The 20856-nt window shown below is 40.8% G+C and overlaps 1 protein-coding gene across 2 annotated transcripts in view; it reads left to right on the top strand.

Moving 5' to 3' along the window:
- Positions 1–20856, top strand: part of LOC135212164 (nascent polypeptide-associated complex subunit alpha, muscle-specific form-like) — a 58506-nt gene that overhangs the window by 31291 nt on the left and 6359 nt on the right. For both annotated transcript variants that reach the window (XM_064245589.1, XM_064245588.1), the window contains exon 3: positions 11619–12315. In XM_064245589.1, coding sequence (XP_064101659.1) covers positions 11619–12315 — 697 coding nt within the window. The remainder of the gene's footprint in view (positions 1–11618; positions 12316–20856) is intronic.

Raw genomic sequence — 20856 nt, 5'->3', positions numbered from 1 at the left:
TCTTCCGGGAACACCATAACTATGAAATGCAGCCGAGGAACTCCCTATACTCCTATATACGTTGATAAAGACCGTCTATGTCAAAGTATATGCCAGCGCAATGTATAAAGATTTTAAGAGAGACCCCTTCACGTGAACACCGATAAAATCATGTGACTATATATGGCGAGAAGAAAACATGAACATATTGGGGAAAACCTTGTCACTGCATGCATGGGCGTTAGGGTGTGAAAAAAAGAGAGAAGCACCAATGAACCATTTTATCTCCCTTGTTCTTGGCTGGCTGTTCCGACCATTTTTGTCACTGACGCTTCACTACTTATATAATTACACTGACTTTGCCTAAGGCTGATATGAGGGCGGTGGGGGAGGGTGAAAAACACCTCTACTTGTATACTTGCTCGCTCTTCCTTGGTCATATACGTACGGCATATCCAATATCTCTCTCTCTCTCTCTCTCTCTCTTTCTCAATGCTAAAAATTGTGTAACGCTGAATAATTTCTAAATAAAGCAGAATACGCTAGATTATTTCCCATGCTTTAACCCTTCATTTAACACAAACGATAAATGTTTGTTCCAAAAAGTATGATTTTAATTAGCTCATCTTTGAATTCATGCCATAAATAAAGTGAAATACCCTAAAACTGACAATAAAGAAAATCGAGTTTACGAATGAACAAAATTAGCAGTGTAAAGGCGCCTTAGGCATCGAAAAGTGTAAAACCTAACAAGATGTGATAAGGAAAAGAACGAGACTTATTCCGTGTGATGAATATATAATCACCGCCGCTTCCTTGGTGTTTTGGAGACTTTCTCCTCGAGGCCCTTCTCACTCCTACCTTCCAAGACACCCCGAAGCTATCTCCGTATTGGCTCCCTTTGTAGCCGCCTTCCTTCCTGGCTGGTGTGCTCAGACAAAACTTTAAAGCGATAATGAGTCTCTCTTAACCTTTTCTCTGAAGGTGAATTAGGGCGGCCGAACTAGAGCACCAAACCTGCTCATCATTATTTTCCTACACTCTGGTCTTCCAGGCATGTTCTAACTTTCTTACAGCTTTCTCTCAAAGACCAATTCATTCTAAGCATATAATTGAACATACCTGTCTGTCTGTCTGTCTGTTTGAAATCATATTCATACAACAACGGGAAAATCCATCCACTACTCTGAAGAGCTGTTTAATCATTAACACCAAACTCAAACATTACAAATTTTTAAAATAAACATTACAATTTTTTTATAATTCTAAGTTTATTTGCATCGTTATAAGCTATAAACAGAGTTCCAAGAACTAATTTTTTTTCAAGAGCTCGATACTGATTAATAATTTCCCGAGAAGGGTTCGGAGAACCTGCTCACGACCTCCATGATACATAAAACACGAAAAGGGAATTCAATCATGAATATTAATGCAGAATTAACATCCTTCATGGATTCTTCCACCACGGAATCACGAGACGAAGCGAAGAGATTCATATACATGAAACCGTCACGAAAAGGCGAATGAAAGGATATTGCTGAATGAGAGGGGCTTATTGGTGGAACGCTTCAACAAGGGAGCGTAATTATTTCAATATACACCCTGTAATACCCACAAGTCCACAGAGTTTCCGATAACAAATAGCCACGGAATGCTGTGGATGATTTTCCTATTCATCAAATTAATTGGGCCCGTTCCTTCAGAGTCCCTAGCGCTAAATAACCGTCAGTTTTAATGTTGTAATGAACGAGCGATGATTCATCACTTTGACTCATTATAAAGCATGATATCGATGACAATGACCCTAGGTTGGGCAATTCGTTTGATTTTTCCTCAGTATGGCTACTGTCAATAAAGGTACATCACATCAGTAATTTTCCAGTATTGACAACAGTAGTTGGCTTTTACATGCTATATAGAATATTCCATAATACTGATTATCCCCCCGTCTATACCAACCGCCACGTAGGATTAGATTTAAGAGGTAAATCCAACAGTCTTATCTTTTCTCATGCTGGGAAAAATACCCGTTTTCTGCGCGATTGATTTCTGCTGCTGTAACCTAATTGTGGGAAAGTTTTTCTAATGTCGCCGTTGAATCACTGAAACCTCGAAAGTTCAAACTAGGTGCAAATGCTTCTTCGTCTCACTCCAGAGCTTCTAAGTTAGTCTTGTTTATTTTACTTTGTTATATATCTTCTTTCTCTTTCAGTGATATTACCTCTTCACGTATCGCATCGCATTCTTTACTGCTCAGTTTCCTTTTCTGTAATATTCTGCTTTCACTGAACTGTATTAGCTATTCTTTAATGATGGACTTCAAACACTGCTGTCTTTCTAGAAGACACAAAAACCAAAAAACAACAAAAAGTTTTTATACTGATCAATTGTAGGTTAACTTTTCAGACAGCTAAACTAACTTAACGCCCAGAAACTACAATCAAACAACAATTCTCCATGAAATGTGGAACTGTCAAAACAAAGAACCTAAATATAATATATAGTGTTACCAGGCATATCGCCATCTGTGGGAAACCCGTCGAATAGTCAATGTTTTATCCCATCAAAGAGGGAAAGCTTCCAGGTTCTACTTCCCTTAATCTCAGAATCGATCTTGGTCGAGGGAATAAAGACTCCCCAAGAAGCTTCATTCGTCCCCACAGAAAGATTCAATCAAAAGAAAACGCCCCACGGACAAATTTGCGAGTCTCCCCTGCCTGCTGAAGTGTTCACTCCACGACCGTCCTCACCATGATGCCTCGCTACCCCCTGCGGGCCCAGTCGTCGGGAGATGAAGCTGCTGGAAGATGCTGAGAGAGAGATGCTGCTGCTGCTGCTCTGCGGATGCTGGAAGATCTCGAGGGCCCATGGGACGGGATGCGGGGATATAGGGGACAGCAGTAGGGGGTGTTGTTGAGAGTTGAAGCGATGGGGAGGGAGGGGGCATGGAATTGGCCAGCGGGGATTCGACCTTTGAACTCCAGAGCTACAGTCAGCGCCACCATTGCCACCCCCAGGCCTTTGTTATTACTGAAGTATTTTGCTCTTTGGTGGCTGAATAAGTTTGCGTTTTTTGCGCCTCCTCTTCTCATTCGTTACCAACACGCATTTGCAGAACGATCAATAAAAAAATCAGCTGAGTTATTGCCCGTGATACTGGTTGACATTTTCAAAAGCTACGCAGCAAATTTCCCACCATATATTACCGAACATCACAAAACCTTCTGAAAGATACGTTGCCTCGTTTTACGAAGATGAAACCAGCAGCCATTTCCCGCCACATTTAACCTCTCTCTCCTCTCTCTCTCTCTCTCTCTCTCTCTCTCTCTGCCGGCACTTTTTTCCATCCCTTGGACTTACTCCGCCTCAGAAGAAAATCTTCGAACCACTAGCTCCTAATTACGACTGCGGGTATTATGTCAGACCCAAACCGTTCCAGTGTCGGGCCATTCCATCAGTCCCTCTCAGTTGGCGGCGTCATCCACACTTTTAAAGTCCGTTTTGCCTTGAAACGAAACTTGACCACTGAAGTATCACGCGAGAGAATAGGTACGCCATGTCAAATGATAGAGCGAGAGAAGAACGAAGAGATAACTTCTAAAAATAAGTGCTGTAATGGTCCTGATAAATGACAGCCTCGCGAGAGAACAATAAGATGCCACTCTCTCCCAATAACTACAATGAAGAGAAAAAATAGATAAGGTGTGCTCCCCGGAATCTACTTCGCCGAGAGGAATGGAATTCTTGCGGAGGCCAAAGGTCATCTTGGACCTGACGCAGGGAAAAAATAATTGGGTGACCGCTTAGGATTCTCCAGAAGGCCCGAGGTGTCGGCAAGACTGCATCTGACTTGACTTCGAATATAATAATCGTAGGTAATAAATGAAAGATTAAAAGTGACCCAGACCTCTATAAACCTAGAAAAGAAGATATCCGTTTCACACTGAAGAAGTTGAATGACTCTCTCTCTCTAAATGCGATTTCTCTTGTCTATACTTTAGCTTTTAGATAACGGACGCCACTACCTGCGACACTAAAATCTAATCTGACTGAAATTTCGAAGAAGACGGAAGTCTTCCATCGGTTAGGAGGAAAACTACGAATCAGCAGAACCTCTGAATGGCCTCTTCTTCATTAAGCTCATAAATATGCCTCAATTATGATATCCAGCAACAAATGATCACGGATGAGCGTACCGAAGCAATGAAGGGTAACGGGACTTGAGCCGTCATTTTTGAGAGTGAGTCAGGATCAATGTTTATGTAACCGAAACGATTAAAATGCAAATAAAGCCAATATCTCGTGCAGCAGCTAACATTCGCCTACTTCTCCCACAGAACCTTATGCACCTTTATCCAATATTCTAGAACAAGGGAAAGCCGTTCCTATCTTAACAGGGTATAGAGGCCACAGCACCATACATAGTAGACAAAATTTCGCCCTCCATAATCAACTCTAAGAGAAACAACGCTTGCCTGTAACCATAGCAAATTGGCTATTTATTCTCCGGTATCAAGTCATTGTCTGGTTGTTCTGCTTTATCATGGCCGGCCATTAAACTACACAGAAAAAAAGGTGATAAAAAGTGCAAGAAGACCTATCTATGGTAAATTTACTTTTTGCCCCACATGAAATAGGCAACAGTAAACTTACGGGAACGATGGATGCTATCTGGTGTAGCATAAATGTTCATGCAAATAACTAATCGTCACTTGGGCGGACTCTACTACGGAATATTACTAAGACTATTTATCATATCTGCAGTTGTATAAAACACTAAAGTAATATGAGTTATTCCAGTAGAAGTGATCCCCGTGAATAAGATTAGGCTAGTTAAATCATTAAAACCACTTTTTAGAAATCCATCGCTTGAATACGTAGTGTCACAGACCAGACTAATATAACCTCTCCTATACACGACAAAACTTTGCTCATCATCTCGATAAGGACATGAGTGGATAGTTCAGTCATAAAAGATGGCTCAAGGGATAACCTTTGCATCGTTACACACTATACTTCTATCTATCGCAATTACCATCATCTTCCTCATTCAAAACAAAAATCACACCTGTCTCATTCGAAAACAAAAGAAATATATTTGTCTCCTAACTTCTGTAACAGACTCTTCTTTGCTGAGAAAAAGCCAGAGGAAAAAGTGACTCACATCTCCCGTGGATCTTTCTATTTTCCATCATCTCTCACCCTTCCTCATTCAGTATTTTTACCACTAACTCCCATCCCCAAGATAGACCTGATAGCGGCGATAACCCCAGATACCCCGAGTGGATTTTGTTCTTTCGCTGCCATGCCCTTGGAGAAGACCTCAGGTTATCTGCGAAGGAGTAAGGGATAATTTGCGTTCTTTGTGTCTCTATTTCTTGGGCTTCCCGTCAGTCGTCGGTCCCAGCAGGATATCGCAGACTCTTTCGATTTTTTTTTAAATAAATATTTCGTTTATTCAAAGACCCCATGGCCGTTCATCAATTCCTAGCATACACAATTCAATACTTCTATTCGTATTCAACATCATGCCTTCACTATCTATTACCGTCTTCCTTACATATTTTATTTTTCAATTTATCCTTTGCTTCGCTGTCATCCTTATCATCATGTAAATTGCAGCTGTCAATCAGGATCCTTTCGACTTTCTCTTGATTATCGTTCATCCTTTTGGACGATCTCGCATAGCTCTGCGTGCATGGACGTGTGGCTAAACAATTTTTGTGTAATGTACCGCTGCCAATTTATAGGCTTGACTTCTCTCACTCGATGCACTTTCTCTTTGTGTATGCCTGCGTTCTCCTCTCAAACGCTCGATCAGTTTTGCTTTCCGATTCTCCTTTTTAACTGCGCTTTTAGCGACCTTGCTACAGACTGCTGTCTACTTCAAGTAGTAACTATTCAGGAACAGTTAAAGCCATATTTTCTTGGCATTTCTGCAATATGCAATTACGGCAGCAATCATTCGCTTTATCAGCGGCGACAAAAGGCATTACATCAAGTGCCAAAATTGCTATTACAGCCGCCGATACAACGAACCAATCATCGTCAGGTCACACACACACACACACACACACACACACACACACACACACATCCTCCTTTCGATCCGTGTCAACAGACCATATAATCAAAGGCAACGGGGGAGTGCAATGTCAAACGTTTCCCACCGCTGTAAAAGGCGCTGAACGTCTCTCTCGGACGGACGTTCTCGGGCATGAGAGGGAGGGCAGCCCTCAAGTTAATTCCGTCACTGCTGCTCTAATGACCTCCGTTAAATTAATGCTCTGTTCTTATCAATTAATGAAGCAGAGTCGTGAGCGACCGAGGCATCTCCGACGCTGACGAAAAACGTGACCAGATGGATAAATACTTGTCGGCTGTTGTCGTCATTAGAGGGGAGGGGGTTTATAGTATAGGGGAAGGGGGTAGGAGGCTGGGATGGGGAGGTGGGGGCGAGGAACAAGTTACGATAGTAGCCCCTATTGTTTATCTTTGTTTTGTTTGCGCTGTCGTTGTCTGGTGCTTGTTTGCTGTTACGAATGGTCTCGTTATGATGAGCTCTAGTTATTAACGGTTGTACTTTCGTTTATTGTTTCTGCCTTTGCCACTTCCTTAACTGTTCTCTAATGATTGCAACTGCTGCTGGCTGTCTTGTTAGTCGCTACTGTTGATTTAACTGCCAAGTCTTCTAGTCTACGATACATAGCACGGATAGTCAGTCCTCTTTGTTATTTAGAGCTCAGGTCCTGAGTTATGTCTTGCTTATTAAAACTGGTGGTGGAAGGAACATGCTGTATTTCTCTAGTAATGTATGATTACTCTGCCGTCATTACCCGCTCACCTCTTTTGGAAGCTGCAGTCCTATTTTTTTTTTTCACTACTCAATTATAAATTTGTTGTTCATAAACGTATGAGGCTGTTGAGAAAATCCAAACATTTTTTGTTTTCTCTACAATGAATTCGTTAGAATATCAATGTCCATCCGCATTTACATCCCAACTTTGTGTGTATGAGAGCATCAACGCTAATGGTTTCATTTCCATCACTATAATGAAGAAGTGTTTTCGCCTCTTATGACTTCAAAATAAAAGTCACAGTAACCATGCTCAGTGTTCCATGTCACATAATCTCTTAAACTAAGGATCTGCAAGAAACAAGAAAAAGGTAGACTTGTTTTCTCAAAGGGCGCTGTATTGACAAGTTGGGGCTTTTCAAATAACCCCAGATTTTGGAGAATATAAATATGAAAAGTGGCTGCAGAGTAAAGCAACGACCATTAACACCGTTTCAAATTAATTTAACACCTTTGTACGTCTATTCTTGCAAACAATAAAGCCAAAGCTGAATCCTGTCAAGTCCTGTAAAGTCTAAACGTCAACGCCAGCACGAAACTGACCGCGGAAAAGTAAAAAATTCCCCATCAGTCAAGATTCGGCACCTAAACCTGAATTCCTGTATACACATCCCTTATAAGAGGACGGAGAGTGAATTTCGAGGTTTGGGTGGGAGGCAGAAGTGAACTTGGTTAAGGGTAAAGGGGACGATATTAAAGGGAATTAACCCTTAGATATTGAGTAAAATCTTGTTATGGTACTCGGAGCGCTGTAAAACTAACACGCGTCGCATATTAAACCGCAGATAAATGCTGGCGCGGTGATTTATATTGTATATTTTCTCCCTCCGTTGCATCGCCGAAACATAAAGTCCTCTTTGAGGCCATTTCGCCGACTGGTTCTCTGTTCATCGCTGCAAGAACAGGTGGTCTGATGGAAGAGTCGCCTTTCCTCAGTTTCCTTTCCTTGTCTTTTTCTCACCTCTGAAAAAAACATATATAAAATGGAGTTACGAGAAAACGAGAATTCGCCATGGTGTGATTCACGAATATAACCGAAAAGTAATCTACATATTTACACTAATACCGTATCCGAAGTACAATGGTAGACAAGGCTAAAGTAGCATGAGATAAGTACCATGGAAACACGGTCAAGGCATACTGCATTCTTAGGGGGTTCGTAATTGTCATTATGGAAAAAGTAAAACGAAGACTATTATAATTTTCCAATTTTGTGGTCATTTGCTCTGCAGGAAAGTTGAGTCCTTAAGATAAGACTGGAAATTTTTCCAATCTGAAATGACGATGCATAAAGTCATTCAATTTAAGCAGTGCCTCTGAATCCCACGAAATAATGTAAATGGAAATATTCAGCAGGGAAAAAAATCCATTCCACGCACACTCAACCAGTTCGTGGTTTCTTTCGATCAAGCTGAAATATCCACATCGTTAATAGACATAACAGCGATGATTAAGAGCGAGATATGGATTCGAGGAGAGGAGATAAGATTGATGACGTGTCTACAAAAGGTCATGGGCGCAGCGATGGTCCAGTTTTACAAGGAATCGTGCGCACAGATCTTTCCACCGGCTTCGCTGGAATCTTTGATATGAAAATCTTAATTCACGACCCATTCTTGCTCTAATATGCAGATTGGATTTACCCTGCGTGAATTCTGAGGCTTTCTTATCTCTCCTCGCCTTAAATGGCGGCGTAACATCATTTATTTTACTGCTAATTCTTTTTATCGATAACAACTCCAACTCAGGTTCAGATCGAATACCACCTCGATGACGCAATGTCTGGTTCACCAACAGTTCTTCAAAAGCCAGTCAATTCTATATTTTCCATAAAAAGCTATTCCATTTTTCCATAAAAAAATGTACGGCTATGGGTAATTTTTCGACTCCCTTAATACCAATAATTAACCTTCTAAGCAACTAGCAAACCGACAATGAATGGTATGCTGGAGTGGGGTTGGCGGGGGTGTTCCGGTGAGGACCTTACTATTAAAATTGACTGACCATGCATGACGAAATCTCTCTCTCTCTCTCTCTCTCTCTCTCTTCTCTCTCTCTCCAGCCATCAGTTTGCGGCGTCGTGAAAAGGGCGGTCCATCTATTGTCATCTCAACAGGCTTAAGAAACCCGTCGCAGGGTCGGCCAGAGCCGTGGCATCAAGTGATGTGCGACGTGCCTCCTGCCGGGGCCACCCTGAAACACTTTCAGATGCCGCCCCTCAATACCCTGGATTAGATATTAGTCTCTTGGTTCAGGTCGTGACTACCTCGGGTCGTTAGGACAGCTTGATATGGAGATTGTGTGTACTGATGCTACTAATGAACTCCCTCTAAGCATTCGGTGCATTTACCTGCCCAATCAGATCTCTTTTAAATTGTTTTTTTCTCTCCCTTTTCACAAAAATACTGCTGTTGGTTTAAAGCATCACTGGGGGTTTTCTTGGTCCACTAGAATTTAACGGAGAAGGTTACAAGCTGTAAAGAAACTTCTTACTAGTGAGGGTAAAATAAAAATGTCCCGAGGGAAGGACCACAGCTGTTGAGCCCGTCTCTTCCTCTTTCCCCACGTGGCAGCAGTGATGCGTTGGGAGGCGCCAAAGAGGCCTCCTGTTGTTAGCAACTCCAAGGGTCACGGGGTCAGGGGGCCCGCAGCTCGGAAGAAGACCGTCGGAGCCCTTCATGTTTCCACCTGACGATTTATGCCATGCCCCTCTTTATAGACCATTGTATCCGAAAGTCCCGAAGACTTCGAGGGCGCATTGTTCCCGAGTACCTTATGAATTAGGGCGTGGCTTCTTGGCTCCCTATCACTGTCTTAGGGGAGATTGTCATGTGATCTGACAACACCAAATGAATTGACCCTCAACCGCTCAACGGAATTAGCCAGCCTCTCGTTTAAAACGAGTTAACAGGTGCAGAAGCGACGAAGTGACGATTACTTTCACATAGTATTTTACGCGAATGTCAAATTCAAGAAGAATTTGTCACCCTGTCTTTTTCTTTCCTAAATTTTACGTGGCTTCAGGTGATATCTCGTGCCCGTTTGTTACTCCGAAGCACAATAGATTAAAATTTATGTCCACGAAACGCGAACGCAGTTTACTCTCTGGGAAAGGCTGTTTTGTTTGGTCTTTCTATGGGCCTTTACACACCTTTCGATACGCACGAATGACGAGCAGCTTCAGTTAAGTAAAAAAGGTTGCTCACAAGCTCCGTAATCTGCCCTTTAGTGCCGCTCCTGATTCTGAAAAGCGGTCCTGAGAGAGAGAGAGAGAGAGAGAGAGAGAGAGAGAGGACGGGAGGACGAGAGAGAGAGAGAGAGAGAGAGAGATGGTTTCAGAAGCGATAGGGTTATTCAGCCCTTGTGCTGATCCGAAGACGTGACTGGTCACTTGAATGGAGAATTACCGCGGCCTCTGAATCATTACCCGACATCTCCATGCGGTCCATGGCTGAAGTTCGTGCAGTTTTGATGTAAGGTTACGATATAATCAATGCAGCAACAGATTAAATCGTTCCAATAAAACAAAGTGGTTTACGACCTATAATCAAAGAGGGAGAATGATGTCGAAAGGTCAAGAAGAGTCATTATCATAACAATCGGACTGCTAGTTGAGGACTAGGCAGGTTCTTACCTACTTATTGATAAAATATTCCTGTACTTCTAACGAACAACGTACGTAACAAGAAAGGCCAGAAACAGATTTAACATGTTTACTGTGGCATAGACTACTTTTCAAGTAGTCTATGACTGTGGTAAACAGATACATTAAAGGGATCATTCTCTCATCTTTCCATAAGGATTGAATTTTTAATTGGGGAACACTACATACTCGATGGCAAGAGGCGGGGTTGCGCTCTTATCGATCTTAATAATTAACCAAAAAAAGATATTTACTCGTAAAGTAAAAAAAAAAAAAAAAAAAAAAAAATAGTTCTGTTTTCTTTTTAGCTTCCTCCTCATTTTTGATCATACACAGTCTCAAAATGTAGGAACTGTTTCAGTAAAAAAAAAAATGCAGTCACCAAAGTGAGTACTCAAAGTATAGTTACAACAAAGGGGGGGGGGAATATTGAAAGTTCCCTCTACTCTCATTCTTTTGTTCCTAGGGGCTTTTCTTAGTGACAAGTAAACATTTACTTCTACTATTTTAACCTTTACCCATCAACCTCAATCCACTTTTTTTCTTCTTCCATCTTATATTGTAACAATTTCAAATCAGCATGTAGTTGAATTTCAGCATTTATGAGTCAAGATTTTCTTTAAGTCAGCTCATGAAAACAATGTAAAAAACTCTCGGTCACTGTGAGCGGTGTGTGAAGCGGATCACTTTATGAGGTGTGTTCAAGTCACTGAAGACATATCTGCGTCACGGTCAACATGTATATTTTGGGGGATAATGAGGATACTGAAAAGCTATTCAAGAAAGGGGAATTGCGAGGTTTAGGCGGTGGGTGTGTGGGCGGTGATGGTGCCTGCTCTCTTGATGGTCAGTAATCCTTGGTTAGGTAGACGGCCAGCGGACTCTTCGCTATTACGTTAACGATAATTCCATGCAAGTAGAGAAGCACCCTTACCTACTACCCTCACCCAAGATCAGGAATCAGCCCCAACACAAACACACACACACACTAGTACACACACACACACATCTCCTGAGCTTACTTTTCCCAGCCCTTATTTATCTATGTTTGCTAATGTGCTTTTAGGCAGATAATGTAGTGGAAACTTTATCAATCATCTGGACGTGGCTAATTTTGTTCCGTTTCTTTTTCTGTTGCAGTTACTTCAGCAGCCCCAACAACGGTTTTCTGCGGAGTCCGCTAGGGGGACTAACAGGATTCAAACCTGGATCAGCCCCCTTCTTGGGGGTTCCAGCGCCCCCAACGTCCTCTGGTCCAGTCAAGGATACTGCGGACAAAAAAGTCGACAATGTTCCTGTCTCAACGACTTCGGCGCCAGGAGGGATGCCGCCCATGCCCCACCCGGGGGCGCCTCCCATGTTTCCTGGGACGGGCATTCCCGGTTTCCCCGCATTCCCACTCGTCGAAATCTCCTCCAGTCAAGTTCTCCTCAATATGGTCCGGAACGCCTCGGCGGCACAACAGTCGCAATTGGAGAACTACTTGAGAGGGGCCATGAAGCGGCCGGCTGACGCGCCCACCTCCCCTCTCGACCTCTCCGCCTCAGTCACCACCAAGAGACCTCGCACAGATCCTCCCAAGTCCTTCGACGTCAAAACCTTATTCGGTCTCCAGCAGGAGGAGGAGAAGAAGACCGAACCCAAAAGTCACACCACAACGACCACCCGGTCGCCCACGCCTCCCAAGCCGAGGCCCACGCCTTCGCCGGGCAATCACAAATCACCCACGCCATGTTCGGATAAGAACTGCCCTTCGCTGGAGACCATCGGTCACTGGACGGTGGATGATGTGTGCTCCTTCGTCGCTAGTATAGAGCTGTGCTCAGAATATGCAGAGGTGAGTACAAGAGGTCATTTCTACTTATATTTTTCTATCTTCCTTTCGTGACAACAGCTTCCTATCACTTCACACCACAACAATTAACCTTTACTGAACACCCAAAGCAAAAAAGAAAGGAAAACTGACCGGTTGGAGATGTATGGCCTTGAAGAAACTTATAAAACGATGGTCACATCCCATACCCGAAGGTGTAACTACCAAAGAACATTCCTCGCCAGAGAGCAGTTGTTACACGCACCAGAATCAATCACATAGGTCTATAATTGTCCCCCTGGAAGGTGGCGGGATGACGGAGGAGTCATCAAAATGTCACCGCCGGCAAAAGGGCGGTAATGGGAGGGGGGGGAGGGGGGAGTCCTTATCTAAACATGGTGTCCATCATTAACCACATCACAATGGTCCTCACTTCTCTTAGTGACCGCCAGAACAAAAGGCACTTCTGCGCTGCCCTCAGGTGGCGACCGGAGAGCCTACTAATGTCACCACTTATAATCGTTACTTTACCAAAGGTTCATTTGCCTTACCTGAGTTATGTTGTGGGCAGAAGGCATCACCTACACACTTTTCTTATATGACCAAATTCATTTCCATCTCCTTTTCATTTTCGCGTTATATCGTTAGTTTTGTGAATTTTAATCTGGGGGAATCAGGACCGGGCTCATTTTATTAATTATTTTATGCCATCTCGATGAAATGCGGAAAATAACACTTAAGCTTCCAGTCCTTCAATATTACAAATATCATTATTACTTTGTCTGATTATTAATATATAAAGAGATAACGTTTCAAGAACGTAAAGCTCTTTTTTTGAATTCTGAAAACATCTGATATGGGACACCAAAAACAGGAAATAACAATAGGTGAAAGAATAGACAAAAAATAACGCAGTTTAAACACTTCTTATGACGTTAGAACACCGAACAAAGGTCTGCTCCCGAAAATAATAATAATAAAAATATTAATATAAGAAGAAGAAGAAGAAAAAGAAGACGACGTTTATACCATTTCTCTTAATTCTAAAATATGAAACAATCCTGAAAACCGTATTCCATCATCATAATTCTCTCTCTCTCTCTCTCTCTCTCTAAATTCTAACCGCTGATTAAGGGCCTCCGATACATCTCATGTCACCTCCTCTCTTCCTCCATTAAGCGCGTGAGCCCTAAGATCAAATAATCATCTGCCGTGGTTCCCGACTGCTAGACATATGTGACGGTGGCGGGGAGTGGCGGCGGTCCACCGCCCAGGGGCCGGACAGCATCGCCTTCGACCGCCTCTGGAGTGATCGTCGAAAAGAACGTGATATTAAGTTCATTAACTGCTCCTTGCCCAACACCCTTTTTTTTCTTGTCGCGTAAGCTCATGTGGATCCTCGTGTATTATTATTATTATTATTATTATTATTATTATATTATTATTATTTCAGTTTGCTAACAGTTTTTTTACAAGCTGAAACAAACGTCGTGACCACCATTTTTTCTCCCATTTAAACTCCCGAAGTAAAAGAATGATTTTAAACTGTCGACGAGACATGAAACAAACGATACTGACCTAGGAATTATGGATCATCAAAAGCATTAAAAAAAATGGGACGTAAAATCTATGCAAAAATATACGAGTACACCACTGCAATGAATCACTAGGCTCTCTCTCACACTATAAAAAAAGTAGACATTTTATCTGATATCAACTCAAGCTGATGAAAACCTTATCGTCCATCTGGGGCCATCTATCATGGGCAAGTACATTTGTCAGACCCAATACGACTCGAGCAAATGACATAAAACATTACCAGAGTTGAGTACATTGTGCGATACATAATGGCTTTTACTAGATGTAAGGAACTGAAGGGATTCATCGTCGTCAGAATGCTGTAGCCTCAGCACTATTTCAAGTTAAAGGTTGCGCAATGAAAATGTACAATACAAACGATTGCTACTAATTTCGATCCGTTAATCCTTCTGCTTAATTTTAACCTATTGTAAAACCAGACAAAAATGGGATCGCCTAACCTGAGGGAGTGAAGAATAAGAGTGTCTTTAGACACTTCTTTATCAATTATCGGTAATTAAAAGAGAATAGTATTAACGAAGAATATGTGAATGAAAGAGTTAAAAAAATGAGGGAAACGTCTGTCACAGTTACCTCCTTCTGAGATATAAATCTCATCTCAATTTCCACCGCTTCTGGCAGCTCTGCATCCAGTATGTATATCACCTTTTTTTATCGCAATTTATGATAAAAGCAGCCTTACGCGTTAGCCCATTATTTCCTAAAGGGCACAAGGGAAGCGTATAATAATAGTCGACGCCCTTTATCTGCAAAATCTTTGCTTTGCAAAATGATGAAGATGGTGGAGAAGACGTTTCGAAACGCAAAAAAAAAAGAAACAAAAAAGTTATGTAGACACAAAAAATGGAAAATGGAGATATTCGTAGCAGAGACCTCCAGGTAGAATGTCGTATATTTTTACAAAATAATCTTCACCTTCTGAGATCTCACTTAGAAGAATTTACAAAAGAGTAAAACATAACCCCAGGGTATATTCAACTCCTCTTCAGAGGTACGTGGCTGACATAAGCAAGTCATTCGACCGTTTTTCCATAAAGTCGAACGTGCAGTTTAAATTATATTAATAACAATAACAATAATATTAATAATAATAATGACTCGTCATAATCTTCGTATTCTATCACCAAATGGAGAACTTCTGTGGAAGTAGGGCCATCCGTCATCGGTAAGACAACGATAAGTCATCCACTAAGGTAATAAGCCTAAACCTCTCTTCCAATCATGTATTCCAGAAGCATTCTTTTCCCACTAAACGACTGGGTGCGGATTAGGATTACAAGAGGGGAAGACGCCTGGCTGCCACGACCGCAATTGAGAGGCATTTTTAGTAGTAAGACGAGGTGGCTTGCTTGAGTCCTGATTAAAATGACCCCGCCCCCCTCCCCCACCGACATTTAATTTAATGAAAGGCTACGAAATGGAAAACGTGCGATGCTTATAATGGAAAGATTCCTCACATCCATATTCGAAAGCGCTATCTCTTATAGTTTGCCAAGTCATGTTTCTTCCGGTCGGTACTTTCTATATATATATATATATATATATATATATATATAATATATATATATATATATATATATATACATATATATATAAACACACACATATCGCGCGTGTGTGTGACCTTAAAACTCTGCTCTCAAAATAATACACAAAATTAACCTACTAAAGAAAACGGTTAAAACAGATAATTTTCGTCATGGTTCCCATTGATAATATATTATTGTTTTAAAAGTAACAAGCTGATTAAAAATGATTAAAACGTGCTGCATATATATATATACATATATATTATATATATTATTATTTATATCTTTATATAATGTATATATATATATAATTACTATATATATTATTATATATATATATTCCGACCAAATTTTCTTCAAGAACTGAGCAATTTTTATTTCTTCTTGCCAAACCAACACACAGCTGGATGGACAATCAAAGGAAATTGTAAGCTATACTGTGATATTATTTCACCGATTATATATGTTTTAATTCTAATAAAAGGAAATGTCTAAAATTCGCTCTAACTCTCAATGAGAGGAGAGGAGGAGGAGAGGAGAGAGAGACGAGAGAGAGAGAGAGATTAGAGAGAGATTACTATGAAGTTATTTGTTGAAAAGCCGAGAAAAACAGTTAAAACCATCGGAGTTAACACGGAGGGAAGCATTTCATGCCTAGAAGGGAAAAAGCTTTATGCTTTTCCTATCGGCTCAGCACGAACTCTTAAATACTCCAGGAGAAAGAAAAGAAGTGAGATGTGGCAAAAAATAAAAAAAAAAATAAAAAATACTGAGAGGTATTACAGGCTTTAAAAGTAAGGCGAGAAGGTGTTTGCTTTAAGGTGGGACGATGAGAGAGGAGGTAGTCACGAAGTAATTTTGCTCTCTCTCTCTCTCTCTCTCTCTCTCTCGTCACAGTGAGTTGAAACCCAAGTATTCGATAAACCTTAAAGAAAAAGTCTTAATGCGTATAAATCATTTGTTAAAAAATAAAAATATTTATGATACAAAATTACCTAGCAGGATTGTGTGTGTGTATATATATATATATATATATATATATATTATATATATATATCTATTATATTATATAATATTATATATATAATATATATATTATATATATTTATAGTATATATATATATATATATATATATATATGTTATATCTATAATATATAATATATATATATATATAGATATATATATATATATATATATATCTATCTATATATATATTATATATTATATATATATATATATATATATATATATATATATATATATATATATATATATATAAAACAGTAGGCAATAATCATCGAGTTTCATCATCCCTGCCATTTACACATTCACCAAAGGATTAGTTCTTCCAGCAATATGCAAGACTATTTAAACATTCGTAAGACACACACTCTTTAGAACAATAAATGCCCTGAGTAAAGAACACAAACATTTCAAGTTCTCTCTCTCTCTCTCTCTCTCTCTCTCTCTCTCTCTCTCTCTGATGAAAGAGCGTCAGCAAGTCGTGGAGACGTTGGACAGATACCATCAGCTGAGAGCATCAAGAGGTCGTACCCTTTTCCTTCTTATCTACCTGCCCTCACTCCTCTGACCTTCCCTTTTCGCTTTTTTTTTTAACTTTTTTTTTCTATAAATACTCCTGTTTGTCTTCCATTGGCTCTCCAGCTTTTCACTTGTCATCTCGCAAACATTTTCTTTCTTTCCTTTTCCACTATGGGAGCATTCTTTTCCGAATTCCTCCAGAACAATTAGCCTGCACTTCCAGGCCTTGTTTTACCTGTCAGCTGCCCTGACGTGGGAGACGATGGCGCTCGACCAAAATTAACACTTGGCCAAAAGCAGATAGAAAAAATAGATTGGTCAAACTTGTTATGCTTTATAAAAAATGCCAACGTCTCGGATGCCACTTCACTGCCATTGAGACAAAGGGAGACAGAAAACAAAAAGTCTCGCGGAAAAGTTTCGAGAGATCTGACCTCGTGGCCCCTGGTACAAAAACGTTTGTTTAAGTTGCGTCTGATTGCCTAGTGCAAATTGGATAACCGCTCCACTCACTATCCAAGAGAACTGGGCGAGACTCTCCACCTGCTAGAACTGGAGATGCCTCTGTCCTCCGAATGGACAGAGAAGCAGTTCCTTTCGGTGGCTGGCTTCGTTTTCCCTCCGTCGATAACCCAACCGTTATTAAAAACCGGATGGCTCCTTTCTATCGCAGAAATGGTAGAGACCCCGTCTCTTCGAGAGAAGGGCGTTTGGTGATTTCACCGGCAAGCATATATGCCAGAATATGTCGGAACCGATGAACTGATGACAACCATTCCTTTTATTATCAAGCGGTCGAATCGTTTCTCTCTTTGAAACACTTGTTTTTAAAAGGAATTTCTTTTCTTTGATTTTCTTTCCGTTTTACGAAGCATATTTTCATAGTGGACTAAATTTGTTCTTCCCTTAAGAAAAAACAATAGTCGCTCTACTTTATTTTTAAATTAATTTTTTCTTTCAATTTCCTCTTTTTGGGATTTTCATCTTTTCTTCCTTTCTTGACGAGACTACATTTTCAGTGATTCTTGTGATAGTGGTTAGAATCGCTTTAGCTAAGGAGGCCGATCTACAGAAGATCGTGAGATCCGATTCGTGAGTGGGGTTTCTCTCGGTCATCTTTTCATCTTGAAAGGTTCATAAGCAAGTACTCAGGTGTTGCCGGTAGAGGTCTTACTCATTCGATGAGGCCGAGACTTTGCCTTTCAATACTACTATTATTACTACCAATATTAATTATGGGGGTAAAAAAAATTCTAACGATGACAATTATTTTCCGTGACACAGATGCCCTTATCTACAAAAGAAAAAATTGGCAATTTTTAACAGAACTATATAATCGTGAACAAGCACAGAAAAGATGGTCAAGTTAATGAAGCACACTGTATGACTGTATTGTTAATAAAAACATCATTAAAGCACCAGCAACAAATATAGAAGTGGTTTTGTTTGAAATAAGCATCTCCATAATTTGAAGGATTGTTTGAAATAAGCATCTCCATAATTTGAAGGATTGTTTGAAATAAGCATCTCCATAATTTGAAGGATTGCTTGAAATAAGCATCTCCTAGTTTGAAGGATATCGACAATATGATGACTTGCATTACCTCTTTCACCCTGAGAAACCTGAACAGAAAAGGGAAGAACTCACCTATGGCAACCTGCAAACTATACGACGAGTATTATCAAGTGAGGAAGGTGTGAGAACTTATAGAATGGGGTAAGCAACATTAATAAGTTACTAGCTTATTAATTAACGGCACGGCTAATTCGGTCGGCTCAATGATCTGTCGAACTCAAGCTTCGAACCACTACCGCCCCGCAGCCGAAACAGGTCGCCCGACCGATCACATTAGCCGTTGTCGAATCGTCGTTTTCGGTCGTTTTCCCGGAGCGACATCGTCTGGGAATGTGTAATATGAGTTTTGCATTGCTAATGGTTTGGGTAATCAGGGTGGCTTTCGCTTCGGAATAGATCCTTTTACATGCCTTATGAACATGTTATACCAGTGTCCCCAGATGCTTCTGTTCGCTGGCCCCGTTTTATCTGAAGCATGCATCGAATACCACCTTTTTATGCTTCGCGGAATGAGGCCATTAGTGTTCGTTTTACGTATTTGCAATTCATTCCCGGCTGAATATGGATAATTATAGATGCATTTGCAAGGAACTCCTACCCGCAATTCAACATGTTAATCGCCGATAAGATGTTTTAGTCAAAGCTATCGGTTGTTCCATCGGCCGTTCGAACACGACTCCCAACTATTAGGGAAGAGGGCAAACATCGCATTCAGCAATATTTAAGCTCCAATGAAGTGATCTTTGTTTTGAAAGAGGCAAAATGGCTCTCGGATTATGGAATGGCATGCTTTAAGGTCATCTCTCGGGTTATCCTCCTGGGAAGCCCACGAGGACACCACAAAAACACAAAAAGACCATTCATAGGGTCACCGCAAAGATCGAATGCATTCTCAGTCGACACAAACTAAAGTTCGGGTTCTGGATTAAATGTTGCTCGGTATGTTGATCCCAAACATGTAGGTGATACTGCAACCTAAGAGAAGATATGACATATACATAAGCATGTTTGTGTGTGAGCGCGCGGGTGTGTAATATACACAAAAACACACACATATATTAAATTTGGAATCTATTGGTCATATTTTTACCGGACACGTTTGTAATTTTAATAATCACTGTGTTTTTGTGAGCACACACGAGAGGAGAGAGAGAGAGACAGAAAGTGCAAAAATGCAGATGTATACTCGCCGGCATCTACTAGCATTTCCACCTTTCTGTTAACTTGCCTAATTTGCGAGTTATCACTGTATATAACCTTAATAGGAAGTTGATGAGGATCTATCTGCTCGGAAAGGCAATCCCCGACGGCCCTTAGCAGATGCTTTCCTGAAGTTCGTGTACTCTGTCAACTGCAATTTACTCATCATCACTGCTCCTTCTTTCCCTTGCTTTTTTTTCACTCGTATTTTAACAGTAGATCGGGGGCTTTAATTGGCTCATTCATGACCTAACGTGATCTCGAGGTGACCCCCTGTCCCGAAGCTGACCTTCGAAGTGGAGGAAGACGGGCACGAAAAGAAAGAAGAATACAGAGATATTAAAGAAAAGATGGGGATGGTGACTGACTTGCTTGCCCCGGGATGGAAAACTCGAAAGGATTTGAAACGCCATTTTTGGTCATCATTTAGCAGCCATATTCATTTATGATATGAATTCGGTATATCAAAATAGTTTATTTTGAAAGTAGTAAGGCCATTTGAAAAGAGCATTAAAAACAGGATTATTGCAGAAGCAATACGGATGAAATTAAACAGATCACAAGATCTAGAGAGAGAGGAGAGAGAGAGAGAGAGAGAGAGAGAGAGAGAGAGAGGACTGCATAATGAGTGAGCAAGAGAGTGAGTGGGACCTGTTTCTGGCGAAGGCGATGACGTCCTTCCTTAAATCAACAAAGACTTAGGTGTCTCGAGGGCGGTTCTAGATGGATGCTCAGATAACATCATGATTCTGGGCAACTGATGAATATATCATCATATATTGACCTCAACGCAGGATGAATATATCATGAATCAACAGGGCTTCGTCTGCTATAGCGGTGGTGCGATGAATAATGGAGAGAGAGAGAGAGAGAGAGAGAGAGAGAGAGAGAGAGAGAGAGAGAGAGAGAGTTACCACAAGATGCATAAAAAAGAGGAATATAATAAAAAAAAGTAAAAAACAAAAGTGAAAAGGAAACATAAGTGTACCCAACACGGCTAAACATAACGAAAATACCGAGGGAAAATTCAACAACGTGACTTGAGAAGTGAGACTTTACCAAATATTTATGGGTGCAAACGGTGGCCCTTCTGGTTGATCGATTAACTCCCCGAGGT

Source organism: Macrobrachium nipponense, chromosome 40 (assembly GCF_015104395.2).
Source record: "Macrobrachium nipponense isolate FS-2020 chromosome 40, ASM1510439v2, whole genome shotgun sequence".
Taxonomy (NCBI): domain Eukaryota; kingdom Metazoa; phylum Arthropoda; class Malacostraca; order Decapoda; family Palaemonidae; genus Macrobrachium; species Macrobrachium nipponense.
The sequence above is the reverse complement of the archived record's forward strand: the minus strand, read 5'-3'. Positions and strand labels throughout refer to the sequence as shown.